Source organism: Chanodichthys erythropterus, chromosome 10, assembly GCF_024489055.1.
Source record: "Chanodichthys erythropterus isolate Z2021 chromosome 10, ASM2448905v1, whole genome shotgun sequence".
Lineage (NCBI taxonomy): Eukaryota > Metazoa > Chordata > Actinopteri > Cypriniformes > Xenocyprididae > Chanodichthys > Chanodichthys erythropterus.
The window spans coordinates 19691473-19709073 of NC_090230.1; the positions used below are offsets into that span (position 1 = coordinate 19691473).

The 17601-nt window shown below is 33.4% G+C and overlaps 1 protein-coding gene and 1 long non-coding RNA gene across 6 annotated transcripts in view; one reads left to right on the forward strand and one right to left on the reverse strand.

Moving 5' to 3' along the window:
- LOC137027849 (uncharacterized) overlaps nt 1-17601 on the reverse strand; it is a 25680-nt gene continuing 8079 nt past the window's right edge. The window contains exons 2-9 of one of the 5 annotated variants that reach the window (XR_010896091.1): nt 6778-6874; nt 6314-6655; nt 6022-6141; nt 5800-5894; nt 3903-5687; nt 3597-3716; nt 3398-3483; nt 2741-3293 (exon numbers count right to left, since the gene is read on the reverse strand). Coding sequence is in view for 2 of the 5 variants with exons in the window: in XM_067396420.1 (XP_067252521.1) it covers nt 54-113; nt 217-311; nt 553-669; nt 6314-6655; nt 6778-6874 (711 nt within the window). In the remaining 3 variants the exon portion in view is untranslated. Of the gene's footprint in view, nt 114-216; nt 312-552; nt 670-2740; nt 3294-3397; nt 3498-3596; nt 3717-3902; nt 5688-5799; nt 5895-6021; nt 6142-6313; nt 6656-6777; nt 6875-6917; nt 7344-7525; nt 7850-7936; nt 8058-17601 lie in introns of those variants that run through there. The other 4 variants (XR_010896092.1, XM_067396420.1, XM_067396421.1 and 1 more) reach the window with 4 other exon arrangements.
- Nucleotides 15647-17157, forward strand: LOC137029224 (uncharacterized). Its single transcript, XR_010896262.1, has 3 exons — nt 15647-15758; nt 15846-16169; nt 16363-17157. It is a non-coding gene; the product is annotated as an uncharacterized lncRNA (long non-coding RNA).

Genomic DNA, 17601 nt, shown 5'->3' on the forward strand with positions numbered 1-17601 from the left:
CTACCATTGACTCATTATTTAGCAGAATATTTTTTTTTGGACTGAGAGATGATTTACTCTTGATCAAAAGTGTTGTTGGTCGGACGGGACAGACGAAACTTCACTGCAGAAAACTACAGAAAAGTATATAACATTAGAATAATTTGACATTTTAGTTGGAAATTTTCTTCTACAAATTAAAATAGCAAGTGAATCATACAGCGATGTAAGTCTTACCTGTGCGGCGTTAAAGTCCTCAAGCTGCTCTGGCTCCACATTCTGACGATGTTGTCGACTTTTTGTGGGCTTCTTAAGTTTGAATATTAACAAAACTAAAGTAGCACAAAAAGGTTGGTTAACATATTTCATCATGAAATGAATGTGATACAGTCAAACACATCTTAAAACAATACTTATTTAATAGACAATACATTTAATAGTAGAAACTTCACAAATGAATACAATAAAATTGATAAATAATATTAATAAACAAGTGGGCAGATTCATTTGAGCATGTCATGTTTTTTTATTCAAATTTTTTATTCTTTGTACTTTTTTGGACAGAAATCTCACCTATTATTGAAATAATCAGCACAATGTTCAATAGGAAGGATGTAACAGTCCAAAAATTGTGAATCTCAGATTGTGTTTGTTGCTGATTTTCTGTTTGATTTTGATCTTGGACAGATTCTGTTTGAATAGAAGAATTGTATCAGTTTTGTGTTTTTAATGCCAACAGTTACACAGTAATTAGTTTTTACATAATTTATAGTTAAATATATACATAGTTTTGATGTCACTTGTAAATTGGAAATAATTTAGAAATACTCACCAGTAAAGTTGATGTAAAGTCTGGTGGCATTGCTGAGCTGTAGGCCTGAGTCAGCTGTTTTTACACAATAATATATTCCTAATTCATCAATAGTGACGTTATTAATAAATAAACGGCTCAAAGTTAGTGATGAATATTTGTCTTTGAATCTTTCATCTTGTATAAGAGCTGATGTAGTTCCTGATGTGAAAGTTCGCAGAATCAGCGCTGGAGAATCTGTCAGTTTCTGGAAAACCCAGTAAATCTCTGTTACATCAATCTGACAGTCTAAAGTCACATTTTGCCCTAAATTCACCCGTTTATCAGTTAAACTCTCTGTAGTTCGACACACCAGCAGCAGAACTGTGGAGAATAAACACAGATTATTCTGTAAAAGTCAACATTATAAACAAATTCATCTCTGTAAAACTCTCCAATCAAGAAACAATCAATCAAACCATAAAAAATGAGTGACTTAATCTTACCGAAGAGTAAAAGCTGCACCGTCCTCATTCTGTAATTGTTTCGTTTATATGCAGTAAAATATCCTACTATAAATAAGCCGATGCGTTGATCGTGTGACTCTGTTCATGAACTTAACATATAAAGCAGAGCAGAGCTGAGGCGGACTAACCCACAGCTGTGAGAAACTCTCGCTCAGAGCAATGAATGCAGAGACAATGAAGATAAACACACCTCTCTCTACAGCACTCAGCTTTACACACGTCCAGTTTGATCAGTCAAATGAACAACACGGCTTACAGCAGAAGACCTATACTGACACTGAAATATATTAATAAACTCTTAACACATAAACTTACAATCTGACAAAATTATTTGGAAAAAAAGGCAAACTACAGCTACAGGTTTTATTTAACCGTGCAAGATAAATGCAAAGAAAAGCAGAAAGCTTACAGGGAAAATACATTGACTTTAACAATCAGTTATTAATATATCTTTGGTTCTCCTTTTTTTTTTTTTTTTTTCCTTTTTGCATATATTCATAATTTCTTTGTATGACAGCCTGGCCAAAAAAGATGTCTGCACAACTGGGCAAGTTTCATTGAGATATCATCACAAATAAAACAACTGGCTCCAAGCACAATTAACCAATATACTGTAAATCTTTAACATTTTTACTAATATTTGAATAAAGGGTGAAGATTTTTTCACTTTTGGCCACCACTGAATAATGCTTTTGCCATTTTACATCATTGTGTGTTTAAAGGGTTAGTTCACCCAAAAATGAAAACTCTATCATTATTTACCCTCATGTTGTTCTACAACATAAGACGCTTAAAAGTTCATCTTCAGAGCACAAATGAAGATATTTTTGATGAAATCCGATGACTCAGAGAGGCCTGCATTGACAGAAAGACAGAAAGCTACTAAAAACATATTTAAAACAGTTCATGTGACTACAGTGGTTCATCCTTAATATTATAAAGCGACGAGAATACTTTTTGTGTGCCAAAAAAACAAAATAACCACTTTTCAACAATATCTATGATGGGCAATTTCAAAACACTGCTTCATGAAGCTTTACGAATCTTTTGTTCTGAATCAGTGGTTCGGATCATGTATCAAACTGCCAAAGTCACGTGAACTATTGACATTTTGAAACACTAATGACGTAATGAAGCCTTGTTTACTGAAATTGTGTGACTTTGGTTCAAACTACTGATTCGAAACAAAAGATTCCTAAAGCTTCATAAATCAGTGTTTTGAATCAGTGTTTTTTTTTGTGCACAAAAAGTATTTTTGTTGCTTTAAAATATTCAGGTTGAACCACTGTAGTCACATGAACTGTTTTAATTATGTCTTTAGTAGCTTTCTGGTCATCTGAAAGTGTTAATTATCTTGCTGTCAATGCAGGCCTCACCGAGCCATCGGATTTCATCAAAAATATCTTAATTTGTGTTCTGAAGATGAACGAAGGTCTTACGGGAGTAGAACAACATGAGGGTGAGAAATTAATTACACAATTTTCATTTACTAACAATTTAACTGTTTATATAAAAATCTAATACTTTAAATTTTTCTCATGTGTTTATAATAATAATATTTTCTTGAAAATAAAAATGTAAGCAATACTTTTCTGTATACACAATACAGTCCTCTAACACTTGAATGAAGCAAAGGTATATGCTGTGGGCCGATACATATTTAGCTTTGCTTTTTACCAATTTCTGTCATTGTGAGCCACAAAAACACTCAAAAAATAAAAAAACAACTTATTACAGAAATTTACTACAGAATTTATTTCTCAAGAAAAACTAAAAACAAAGAAGCAATGCTGAGAAGATATGAACAATTTTGTTTACATAAACAATCTATGACATCAGTCAATACTAAACAAACAACAAACTAACAATATTTTACTCTTATCATTTAGCAGAATCTGTTAGACTATGAGAGGATTTACTCTTGATCATGTTTGTCTTGGTATTTTTCCAAAAGTGTTGTTGGTCAGACGGGACAGATGAAACTCCACTGCAGAAAACTACAGAAAAGTAAATAAAAAATGAGCTGCTAATGTTCATGTAGAATGTTGTTTTTCAATATTAAGACATTGATTAAGAAAGCAGAATAAGAGATGTGTTTGACCTCTTCAGCATTTGTGCTGTAAAGCTGCTCCAGTCCCTCATCTTGACATCTTTTGTTACACGCCTGAAGTTTGATCTGCAGTAGACCTAAAATATCACCACTAATTCTGATTAAAACATTGTACAGTTCATCACTAAAGTAATGTAGCTTTATTGATATATTATTTTATATTATATATGTTAGAACCATAATATCTTACCTATTATTGCCAAAAACATCACAACGGTTGGTATGAAGTATAAAACTATCAGAGCTTGCAGTGTATTTGAACATTGTGAGTTATTGTTCACTTCTGTGTCATTCTGATCTCGAGCAGCTTCTGTTAACAACAGACAATACAAGAGTTTTGAGTTTAGAAATATCAAACATGCATCAATATTACACAGACCTGATAGAAATAAAGGTTAAAAATACAAATTTGATACATTATGTCATGGTTTTAGATCATGAATTGATATAACAACAGGTCAAACAGGTTTGTTAAGAACATTTTAATCACACTCACCAGTAAAGTTGATGTAAAGTCTGGTGCCATTGCTGAGCTGTAGGCCTGAGACAGTTGATTTTACACAATAATATATTCCTAATTCATCAATAGTGACGTTACTAATAAATAAACGGCTCAAAGTTAGTGATGAATATTTGTCTTTGAATCTTTCATCTTGTATAAGAGCTGATGTAGTTCCTGATGTGAAAGTTCGCAGAATCAGCGCTGGAGAATCTGTCAGTTTCTGGAAAACCCAGTAAATCTCTTTTACATCAATCTGACAGTCTAAAGTCACGTTCCGCCCTAAATTCACCTGTTTATCAGTTAAACTCTCTGAAGTTTGACACACCAGCAGCAGAACTGTGGAGAATAAACACAGATTATTCTGTAAAAGTCAACATTATAAACAAATTCACCTCTGTTAAACTCTCCAATCATGACATAAACAGATCTAGTGAAACACATCATTCTTCACTCTTGAAAACAATCCAATCATGTGAAGATCACAGTGAAATTACAATGAGTAACTTAAACTTACCCAAGAATAAAAGCTGCATGTTCTTGTTTGTTTAATTTAAATGCTGTAAAATATTTTACTATGAATATGAGAAGAAATACTACTACATAATAAAAAAAGGGCACCAGCAAACACACTTAATAGCGATGGAGTGGAACAGAGATGAAGACAAAGATAGAAACGGCACAGGCGTTGATGTTTTTTTCAGTGTGTGACACTGTTCATGAACTTAACATATATAAAGCAGAGCAGAGTTGAGGCCGACTAACCCACAGCTGTGAGAAACTCACAGAGCGGATGTGAGACAATGAAGATACGTCCAGTTTGATCAGTCAAATGAGTAACACGGCTTACAGCAGAAGACCTATTTACTGACACTGAAATATAACACATAAACTTACAATCTGGATATTAACTGTGGTAGATTTTCCCCATGCACCTGACTTAAGGTTACCTGTGACGTCTCCTAGTAGTCGACACCCGAGCGTCTACTGACGACACTCAAAAATATTTATACTCTAGCAATGCGTCTACAAGTCGACAACTGGCTTTGAGTCGGTCAACATCTTGACCCTTTTGAACACTATCATTTAGTGTTCCTTAACTTGCTGCGCAGCAAAAAACAGACTCCAGACTATGCCTTAGAATATGCTTTAATCACGGCCGGAGGACCTCATATCAATCATAGACAATCCCACCAGCAAGAAGAATACAACAGTTTATATAGGATAGGAACATGGCAAAGCATTCTACAATATGATTGGTGGTTCTTATGTCAAACCTTCATGTTACTAGGTAACGCAAGATCTGCCCAAATCATGCGTTTATTAGTTTGTTGGTTGCTCAACAATTGGCTATTATATTTAGATGGTTGTCTAGCTGCCCCTAAGTTTCATTTCCCCTTTTCTTATATTTGGACATGATTTAGACACTCTGACTTTGGCCCAAGGTTTGAGGACTTTTGGGTTTCAAAAACATATAAATAATATTCCTGCAAGGAAAATGAAATGTTAGTTATGATTAATTAAAAACTTCCATCACATAAAACACACACACACACACACACTTTAGAATGATATTGCTTTACATTACATGCATGTTTAGGTGATAAACATCAGTCAGTCTAAAATAAACAAAAATTAACTAGCTAACAATATTTTACTCTCAGTGTATGAGATGAGACTGTATGAGGTGATTTACTCTTGATTAGGTTTGTGGTTTTGTCTTTGAAAAGGAACAAAAGTGTTGTTGGTCAGGTGGGACAGATGAAACTCCACTTCAGAAAACTACAGAATGATATAGATATATATAAAAAATTAGCTTCTAATGTCTATAGAAAGATTTTTCATCATGTTCACACATTCAGTTGATTAAATAGATCTAACAGAGATGTTTTACCTCGTCACCATTTCCGTGGTAAAACTGTTTCAGTTCCTCATCTTGACATTCTTGATGTGTTTTCTTACACAATTGAAGTTTGATCTGCAGTAAGCCTAAAATACCACCAACATTTCTAATTAAACATTATACAATTGGTAACTAAAGGAATGTAAACATTTAAAAGAAAGATATTTTTATATGATATATTATTTTACAGTATTTGATACCGTTAAATCTCACCTATTATTGCAAAAAACATCACAATATTCAGTATGACATATAAAACAGTCAGAGCTTGCAGTGTATTTGAACATTGTGAGTTATTGTTCACTTCTGTCTGATTCTGATCTTGAGCAGCTTCTGTTAAGAAGTTTTGAGTTTAGAAACATCAAACATGCATCAATATTACACAGACCTGATAGAAATAAAGGTTAAAAATACAAATTTGATACATTATGTCATGGTTTTAGATCATGAATTGATATAACAACAGGTCAAACAGGTTTGTTAAGAACATTTTAATCACACTCACCAGTAAAGTTGATGTAAAGTCTGGTGGCATTGCTGAGCTGTAGGCCTGAGACAGTTGATTTTACACAATAATATATTCCTAATTCATCAATAGTGACGTTACTAATAAATAAACGGCTCAAAGTTAGTGATGAATATTTGTCTTTGAATCTTTCATCTTGTATAAGAGCTGATGTAGTTCCTGATGTGAAAGTTCGCAGAATCAGCGCTGGAGAATCTGTCAGTTTCTGGAAAACCCAAAAAATCTCTTTTACATCAATCTGACAGTCTAAAGTCACGTTTTGTCCTAAATTCACCTGTTTATCAGTTAAACTCTCTGTAGTTCGACACACCAGCAGCAGAACTGTGGAGAATAAACACAGATTATTCTGTAAAAGTCAACATTATAAACAAATTCACCTCTGTAAAACTCTCCAATCATGACAAAATCAATCAAACCATAAAAAATGAGCGACTTAATCTTACCGAAGAGTAATAGATGCACCTTCCTCATTCTGAGTTGTAAGATTACGAATCTGAGTGGAAGTACTGCAGAACTTGAGAAGTAAAAGGAAAGCCCTCCCTTGAAAAGAAGATGTAGCTAAACTGTATAAAGTATTGAAGCATATGTATGGGCTTTAAGTATTTAAGATCTGTGTTGGTGAAACATTTGTAATGTTGCGTTGACAAATGCACTAATACTCAAATGACTCAAATCAAATCAAGCTCTGACATAAAGTTATTATCAGTCTTGTTTATTGCAAGATATGTTTCATTTTCACATGAGCAATCAGGACTAATTCAGGATTAACAGATATTTTAACAAAACATGTTTTAAAGTTCTTGATTATTTCATTCCATGTTCAAGCAGCACACAATACTGATCAACAGATTCAAACAGCAATCAATCTGTCAGCTATATTTCATATGCAGAGTATGACTGTAAATCTATATTCATGATCGGTCAGTGGATTCAGAGGAGGAACAACAGAGCCGTTGGTCTGAATGAACATTATTCTTCTGTCACGCTCATGAATCTTCACGTCAGATCTCTAAACAAATCATAAAAAACATACATTATAAAAAAAACACGTACATACATTCCCATTTATTAGGACACGTTACACTTAAACATTCATTTTTTTAAACTGTTTCATAAAAATATACATGTTATAATAATTTTAGAAAAATAATGTTATAAATATGTATAAATGTATTGCAGTTTATCACTCACCAGTGTCCAGTCTGATCCCATCACTGACCTGTAGAGCCCAGCCTGCTTTAATACAGTAATAAGTTCCTAAATCATCAGCAGTGACATCATTAATAATTAATTGGCTCCTGCTTCCCTCTGAATATTTGTTGCGGAATTTTTCATCATAATAATCAGCCTCTTCAGATCCAAAGGTTCGCAGTATCATCACCGGACGAGCGGATGATTTTATCACAAACCAAATAGCAGCTTTACATTTAAACTCACAAGATAAAGTCACACTCTGTCCTAAAGTGACCTGTTGATGAGTTAAACCTTCTGTGTGTTGAGACCACACAAACACACCTGAACACACACAAAACACATCATTCAGATCATCTGATCATGACTGAATCACATTGAATCACACAAAATGACATGAATTAAACTTACAGAGGAGTGAAAGCAGCAGAGTCTTCATTCTGGGATCTTGTTGATCGTGTTCAGGTTGAACTCGTGTGAAGGTTGATGTGTGTAACTTTATAGTGTCTCTAGAGGAAGTGCTTCTGCTGAGCTTCACAAAACACAAAATAAACCAAAAATGACTCATTGAAATGAACTAAATTCTACTGTTTGTTTACTGTAAGTGATGCCTTAGAAAAGTTAGGTCCAAATATCTATACCTTCAGTTCAAAATCAGTTTTAATGAATCTATAATACAAAACAAAAAAAATATACTTTCAAAATATACTGTTTCTTTTGGAAATGGGTGTATATCATGTGGGTTTGTATCATATCCTGCAGATTTATCAAATTCTTGTTATAGACGTTAAAAATATCTTGCTCCTTTTACATTCCAGACCAAATAAACAGAGAGACAAAAGTGAACAATAAAAGCAATCCTCTATAGGCTACAAATAGATCATATGGAGTGAATGGAAACTTTTTCATCAGTACAAGTTCAGTATGTCAAAATGAAGTCACAGCACACTCTGTGATATTTCTATTTGACGGATGTATTCAGATTCTGGTGTTGTTTTGGTGACTCGTGATCTCACGTGTTGACTGGGAAGTGATGATGATGATGATGATGTGTTCAGTCCATCCTTTTAGGGAAAGTGATTAGTGAGTAAGTATACTCTAAAAAATGCTGGGTTGTTTCAACCCAAATTTGGGTCAAATATGGACAAACCCAACCATTGGGTTAAAAAAATGCATTTAAAAATTTAACCCAATGGTTGGGTTTGTCCATTTTTGACCCAAACTTGGGTTGAAACAACCCAGCATTTTTTAGAGTGTAGTTGTTAAATTAAAGAGATAGTTCACCCCCTCAAAAAAATGTCCCGTTCGCGCTCATCCATATAATGGCAGTGAATAGCGACCAGCATCAAGTGTTTTAAAAGGACGCTGAAGTATCAGTGTGATCCCATGCGACACATGACGTATATTGCAAGTGTGTTGGGGATGTATGTTATGAAATTTAATGTACTATTTAATGAAAATCCTGAGCTTGGCTGATGGTCCATGAGCTTGCCGTGCAGCCATGCACTGTATCAGTAGCCCCTCACTGCAGAACACTCGAGATCCAGGGGGCGGAGTCCGGTAGGTTTAGGGATATGTAAAGTGGGAGGAGTTGACCCCACCCCCTGGATCTTGGGTTCTGCAGTGAGGACCATCTCCACCTGGATGAGTAAATTATGACTTAATTATCATTTTAGTGAACTATCCCTTTAAGTAGTGTCTGGAAATAAAATATTTTGGTGATTTATTCATCCTAAAAAATTGTGTAATCACTACATGAGCTTGATTTAAAATTTAGACACAATTTTCATTTCTTGTTTTTTCCCCCAGAACATATTTCGTCAACTTTCTTTGTTTTTACTTTTTAAAAATGTTTGATGTGCTGAGCATTTTGGTTTCTGGATCTGTAACATCAGTATCTGTAAAATCAACAAATTGTGCTCTCTTCAGTTTAGATAAAAATGGTAATATCTAAATGACATGGTTTTATCAATATATATATATATATATATATATATATATATATATATTATATATATATTTAACATCACTTAGTAATATTAATTTAAAAGTTTTCCACCATTTTAATAAATTCAGCTTTTTTTTTTTTTTTTTTTGTGACATTAACACCTTACTTCTGAATTTAATTGAAATGAAAAATAAGGTGGATAGACTAAACACGTAATACCAGGGTTGCCAGGTTTTCACAACAAAACCTGCCCAATTGCTGCTCAAAAGTAGCCTTGGGGGGTAAAAATCACACTAAGGGGGTAAAATCCACATTTTTGGCAGGGTAAAATTTGCCTTTTCAGGCCACCAAACGTGGTTGTCGTGTAAATGAACAGCCAAAACACATAAAAAGTTTTCCATTTTTAGTTGAAAATGGTGTCATGTAAACAGCCCCTAAAACAAATACAAACCAAACAACCCTGACAGACATCACAAATGTAAGTATTCAAAATTTACGGTCATAAAAAATAAAAAATTTAAATAAAATAACATGCATTTTGTATGATCTCTCTTATTTTATTAAAATTATTCGCATTTTCACAGATTCTGCAAGTGGTTCACATACGTTTTTCTTGCAACTGTATATCAACAAAAGTCAGTTTTATGGGTCAAATAATTTTCTTTATTTTTTTGCTCTTTAACAATTGCAGGTTATCACTTTTTACAGTGTAAGGTTAAATGTGTTAATTCTTTGTTTGGTTTGTTTTTTCTTTTGTTAAAATGATGGAAAATGTTTTGAATTACCCATTAATGTTTTTAAAAATTCAGTAAATGACTGTAAATTTTGAATAATTAATCTAAAAATGGAAAACTTTTTATGTATTTTGGCTGTTCATTTACACGACAACCACGTTTGGTGGCCTGAAAAGGCAAACTTTTGAAAACGGGTTTCAAAGTGCAAGTTTTTGCTACTACCATTGTCATCTCCATGTAAAATGCAAAAGCGTGAACCAGAGGAACCCTGCCAAAAATGTGGATTTGACCCCCTGAGTGTGATTTTTTTACCCCCCAAGGCTACTTTTGAGCAGCAATTGGGCAGGTTTTGTTGTGAAAACCTGGCAACCCTGGTATTACGTGTTTAGTCTATCCACCTTATTTTTGCAATTCAGAAGGTGTTTTGTATGGGAAAGTCTTCTTTTGGTATTCATTGTGTAAAGTTGGTTGTTCCATTCATGTTTTGATCCAGAGAATCCTGAGTGTTGTGTTTAGTTTTGAGTTTAGAAATAAAGGACTGCTGCATTTAGATTCATCTCTATTTTCTTCCCTGCCAGCTGTGACAATATCATCCTGTAGAAATAAAGACTGATCATGTTAGTCAACAGTTTTAAAGAAAAGAATCCAAATGTGCTGAAATGTTCATGTACATAAACATTTTTAATAGTTAAAAAAAGAGGTTGATGAAACATAGTCTGTGAAAAATAAAAAAAAAAGGTTGGGTAAGTGAAAATTGGGTCTAAAGTTCAAATCAAGCTCATCTGGGGTGCGTTTCGTCATTACTAACGCAATTCAATGGAACTTGCGGCCATAGTTTGCTAACAATGCTTTTGAGAAACCCTTACACAGTTGTGTAGGGTAAATGAATCACCCACATCACTTTTTTTCCAGACACCACTTAATGGAAATGAATTGCATCACTTTCCCTAAAAATAAATTTGGCTTGGACTGAACTGAACACATCATCATCATGACTAAGTAACATAAAATGTCATACAACAACAAAACATCAGAACATAAAAACCTTATTGTCACATAAACTCAAAAAAAAAAAAAAAAAAAATTATATAAATAAATGAAATATTTTATGTATGTGCTCATTTATGCTTTATTTATAAGGATTAGACTTTAGTTCAATTAGGGCATTTAAGTGGCTTTTATAAACATACCTTAGAAAAAAAAACATTACTGGTGTGAATCTTGAGACAAAACAATGGCTCTGACATATTTCAAGATATGTCAGTACAAGTGGCTTTCAGTTAAAATTGTTCAAACATGAGTTTTAGTCTGGGACTATCTTAAGCCTTGTCTGTGAAACCGGGGGATAAAGTGAGTCAAGCAGGGGTTAAAAATATAAAAGAATTAGAAAAACTAGACAATGACTGTTAAAATAACTCACTGTTTATTCAAGACAGCAACCATTACCAGAAATTAATTTTTAAAGGGGACATAACACAGTTTCCACCAATATCATGTTAATTGAGTAGAGTAGTATTGCATCCTTCATATCTCCAAAAAGTCTTTAGTTTTATCATATTTATAAAAGACATATGCTTTACCGACTCTTTCCGGAAAAAGCCGAGCTCCTGTAGGCGTGCCGTGGGCAGAGCTAAAGAGTCACTAGCAGCTTTTGCGTAGCGGTCGTCTACAAGCTGTGACATCATTATGAATAAAAAGGTAACAAAAATGTTTGTTGTTTACATTATATGCACTTGCACGCCGATTGCCAACGAAACACAGACATCTGATGCAGCTTTACTCACCGTCCACAATCTGCAAATCCAGCGCTGAACTGGGACTTGTTTAAAAAACAGTCATCTCCAAAATTCCGGGAACAAACAAATATACGTGCACAGCTCCATTGCTGCCCCAGAAAAACAAACTTCATTCACTGTTCCCTTAATGCTGGGTTCTTTGGGAAGCTGAAAAGGGTAATCTTTCCCTCCCTACCAAAAACAGACTTCTTTGATGACATTGTTGAAAAATCTCTCGGCTTCTGTAACCCGAACGAATCGCGTTGATGGGCGTGCTCTTGCTCTTGTTCTGGGTGATGTGTGTGCGCACGCTTATCAGGGAGAAGAGCCTATATAAGGAATTCTGCCCTTTATTATGTAACACTGGGCCATACTTGAAAAAACTTTCCGAAACTTATCAGAATCTGGAAGGTACGGAAGAGGATTAGGGCCAAGCAATAATAAAAAAATAAAACCACCTCGAGATTAAAGTTGTTAAATTGCGAGAAAAAACTTGTTAAATTTAGAGAAAAAAGTTGAGATAAAATGTTGAGAATAAACTCATTAAATTATGAGAAAAAACTCGTTAAATTATGAGAAAAAAGTCGAGATAAAATGTTGAGAATAAACTCATTAAATTATGAGAAAAAAATTGTTAAATTACGAGAAAAAAGTTGAGATAAAATGTTGAGAATAAACTCGTTAAATTACGAGAAAAAACTCGTTAAATTATGAGAAAAAAGTCGAGATAAAATGTTGAGAATAAACTCGTTAAATTACGAGAAAAAACTCGTTAAATTATGAGAAAAAAGTCGAGATAAAATGTTGAGAATAAACTCATTAAATTATGAGAAAAAAGTTGAGATAAAATGTTGAGAATAAACTCGTTAAATTATGAGAATAAACTCGTTAAATTTAGAGAAAAAAGTCAAGATAAAATGTTGAGAATAAACTCGTTAAATTACGAGAAAAAACTCGTTAAATTACGAGAAAAAATTCGAGATAAAATGTTGAGAATAAACTCATTAAATTATGAGAAAAAAATTGTTAAATTACGAGAAAAAAGTCGAGATAAAATGTTGAGAATAAACTCGTTAAATTACGAGAAAAAACTCGTTAAATTATGAGAAAAAAGTCGAGATAAAATGTTGAGAATAAACTCATTAAATTATGAGAAAAAAGTTGAGATAAAATGTTGAGAATAAACTCGTTAAATTATGAGAATAAACTCGTTAAATTTAGAGAAAAAAGTCAAGATAAAATGTTGAGAATAAACTCGTTAAATTACGAGAAAAAACTAATTAAATTACGAGAAAAAATTCGAGATAAAATGTTGAGAATAAACTCGTTAAATTATGAGAATAAACTCGTTAAATTTAGAGAAAAGTCGAGATAAAATGTTGAGAATAAACTCGTTAAATTACGAGAAAAAACTCATTAAATTACGAGAAAAAATTTGAGATAAAATGTTGAGAATAAACTCATTAAATTATGAGAAAAAAACTTGTTAAATTACGAGAAAAAAGTCGAGATAAAATGTTGAGAATAAACTCATTAAATTATGAGAAAAAACTTGTTAAATTACGAGAAAAAAGTCGAGATAAAATGTTGAGAATAAACTCGTTAAATTACGAGAAAAAACTCGTTAAATTATGAGAAAAAAGTCGAGATAAAATGTTGAGAATAAACTCGTTAAATTATGAGAAAAAAGTTTAGATAAAATGTTGAGAATAAACTCGTTAAATTATGAGAATAAACTCGTTAAATTTAGAGAAAAAAGTCAAGATAAAATGTTGAGAATAAACTCGTTAAATTACGAGAAAAAACTCGTTAAATTATGAGAAAAAAGTCGAGATAAAATGTTGAGAATAAACTCGTTAAATTATGAGAAAAAAGTCGAGATAAAATGTTGAGAATAAACTCGTTAAATTATGAGAAAAAAGTTGAGATAAAATGTTGAGAATAAACTCGTTAAATTATGAGAATAAACTCGTTAAATTTAGAGAAAAAAGTCAAGATAAAATGTTGAGAATAAACTCATTAAATTATGAGAAAAAACTCGTTAAATTTAGAGAAAAAAGTCAAGATAAAATGTTGAGAATAAACTCGTTAAATTACGAGAAAAAACTCGTTAAATTTAGAGAAAAAAGTCGAGATAAAATGTTGAGAATAAAGAGAATTTAACGAATTTGTTCTCGTAATTTAACGACTTTTTTCTCATAATTTAATGACTTTATTCTCAACATTTTATCTCGACTTTTTTCTCGTAATTTAATTAGTTTATTCTCAACATTTTATTTAGACTTTTTTCTCGAAATGTAACAAGTTTTTCCTCGAAATTTAACAACTTTAATCTCGAGATGGTTTTATTTTTTTTATTATTGCTTGGCCCAAATCCTCTTCCATAGGAAGGAGTGTATTTAGCACAGAAATCAAATTAAAATGTACTGATCTATGAGCCATGTTTATGTATTCTAACCAGCACTAGTCATTAGTCAGCTGCACTAATAAGAAAGATTAGTGCAGACATTAAAGGTATGTTTACATTACAAAGATGTACTAAAAACAGGAAAGTTTTTCCTTTGCGTTTTTTGTGCACAGATGACAATGCTGTCAAAACGGATCTGCAAAAATGATTAAAAAGTGTGTATTACTTATGCCAGGCCAGTAGTTGGCGATGTTACTTTGTAAAGAAACACTACGTGCCTATAGACTGAACACGTAATATGCATATGCATGGTCACTGTTTTTACAAATTCATGTTTTTGTAGTTTACATGGAAATGACAACGCTATAATTTTCAAAAACTTGCACTTTGAAACCTCTTTTCAAGCCCCCAAAACGCTGTTGTGTAAATGAACTGCCAAAAAGCATGAAAAGTTTTCTGAGAAACATGTAAGTATATATTCTGTAGCTTCTGAAGGGCAATGCTAAATGAAAAAATATAATCTTTAAGCAAAATAAGAAAAAATTACATATCTCAACCTGTTCAAAGTTTTCACCCCTCTGCTCTTAATGCATCGTGTTTCCTTCTAGAGCATCAGTGAATGTTTGAACCTTTTTTAATAGTTGTGTTTGAGTCCCTTAATTGTCCTCAGTGTGAAAAGGTGGATCTCAAGATCATAGTCACTGCTGTAAAGGGTTCAAATATGCAAAAGATGCTGGAAAACTGATGAATCTGCAGGACCCAGAGGATTTTTCTGAAGAACAGAGCTCAGTTTAACTGCTCAGGACAAACAAGAGACTCATGAACAACCATCACAAAACAAAAAAACAGTCCAGGTACATCCAGGTAACCACACAAAGTGTTAAGGATCAAACATATGTAAACTTATGAATGTGATCATTTTTATAAATTCAGCTATTATTTTGTTTTGTGGACTGTATGTAAATATGTGAAATGTCTTATTCAGGACAGTACTAATTAAAAAATAACAAGCATTTTTTATGACCCCTCTTACTTTGTTAAAATCAATGTAAACTTTTGAACACAACTGTACATAACCTGAGACGATTTCATTAAAAATATTTTTTTTGTGTGTTTTGAAGATGAATGAAAGTCTTTCGGGTTTGGAACGACGTGAGGATGAGTAAATGATGATGATATTTTTATTTCTGGGTGAACTAACCTTTAAGTTGGCATCATTTCATCTGATTCATTTTGTGTTTTGTGAAGCTCAGCAGAAGCACTTCCTCTAGAGACACTATAAAGTTACACACATCAACCTTCACACAAGTTCAACCTGAACACGATCAACAAGATCCCAGAATGAAGACTCTGCTGCTTTCACTCCTCTGTAAGTTTATTTCATGTCATTTTGTGTGATTCATTGTGATTCAGTCATGATCAGATGATCTGAATGATGTGTTTTGTGTGTGTTCAGGTGTGTTTGTGTGGTCTCAACACACAGAAGGTTTAACTCATCAACAGGTCACTTTAGGACAGAGTGTGACTTTATCTTGTGAGTTTAAATGTAAAGCTGCTATTTGGTTTGTGATAAAATCATCCGCTCGTCCGGTGATGTTACTGCGAACCTTTGGATCTGAAGAGGCTGATTATTATGATGAAAAATTCCGCAACAAATATTCAGAGGGAAGCAGGAGCCAATTAATTATTAATGATGTCACTGCTGATGATTTAGGAACTTATTACTGTATTAAAGCAGGCTGGGCTCTACAGGTCAGTGATGGGATCAGACTGGACACTGGTGAGTGATAAACTGCAATACATTTATACATATTTTTAATATTTCATCAACATTATTTTTCTAATATTATTATAACATGTATATTTTTATGAATCAGTTTAAAAAAATGAATGTTTAAGTGTAAAGTGTCCTAATAAATGAGAATGTATGTACATGTTTTTTTTATAATGTATGTTTTTTATGATTTGTTTAGGGATCTGACGTGAAGATTCATGAGCGTGACAGAAGAATAATGTTCATTCAGACCAACGGCTCTGTTGTTCCTCCTCTGAATCCACTGACCGATCATGAATATAGATTTACAGTCATACTCTGCATATGAAATATAGCTGACAGATTGATTGCTGTTTGAATCTGTTGATCAGTATTGTGTGCTGCTTGAACATGGAATGAAATAATCAAGAACTTTAAAACATGTTTTGTTCTTGTCTATTAATATTAAAAAATGACTAAAATCTGTCTGCAATTGAAATGTCACTTACGTTTTGCAATGTTTGCTTTCTAAATAAATCATCTTTGTAATGTTTCTAACTGTTTGTTTGTCTCTCTCTGAGTTGCTAAAATCATGGGATGTAGTGGCAGTAATTAGTCCATTCAGCTCTCCTGATTGGTCATTTAAAAATGAAAGCAATATCTGGATGTAACAAGAACAATTACTTTTTTTCAACTTGCAGTTGTAATCGGTCAACAAGCTGATTTGAGTCATTTGAGTATTAGTGCATTTGTGAAACATCACTTTACAAATGCTGTTTCACCAACACAGACCTTAAATATTAATAGACAACATTCAGGGCCGGCGATTGCTATAGGCGAACTAGGCGGTTGCCTAGGGCGACAAATATGTTGGGGGCGCGGGCGCCCTCTAGGGTCGCCGTTACGTTACGTTAGGTGCGCAGTTGATGAAGAAAATGAAGCGGTCTAATAAACCCTCCGGTGCACAGGGACGAAAACGGAGAAAGATAAAAGGAAAACCCAGTATAGAGGTAAATCTTCTCATCTCAGCCATTAAGGTGTTAAACGAAATAAATGTGCTTAGTATTGTGCATCATCACCTTGAACTAGCGGTTAAACGGATTGTTGTTGATCCGTGATCCGTTCGGATCAAGCCCCACGGTTCGGGACGCGTGATTCACGGATCATTTGCAAGTTTCACCGCAATAGAGTGAACAGGTTATAATTTGAACGTGTTTTGCTATTTCACACATTAAATAGATATAAAACTATTCCAGCGCTAGAAGAGGAAAAAGAGGATTTAATTCGGTATCGTACGCAGGTGTTATCGGTACGCGCAGACGCGCATACAAGGCTCGCGCGCACAGAGAGCTAAAGAGAGAGAGAGGCGCGTTCCAGATAGCTCTTAAACCCTAAATTAATTTCTCTTTCGCGTCCTCAATGCACTTGGATGGTCACATACACGCATTATGTCAGTCAA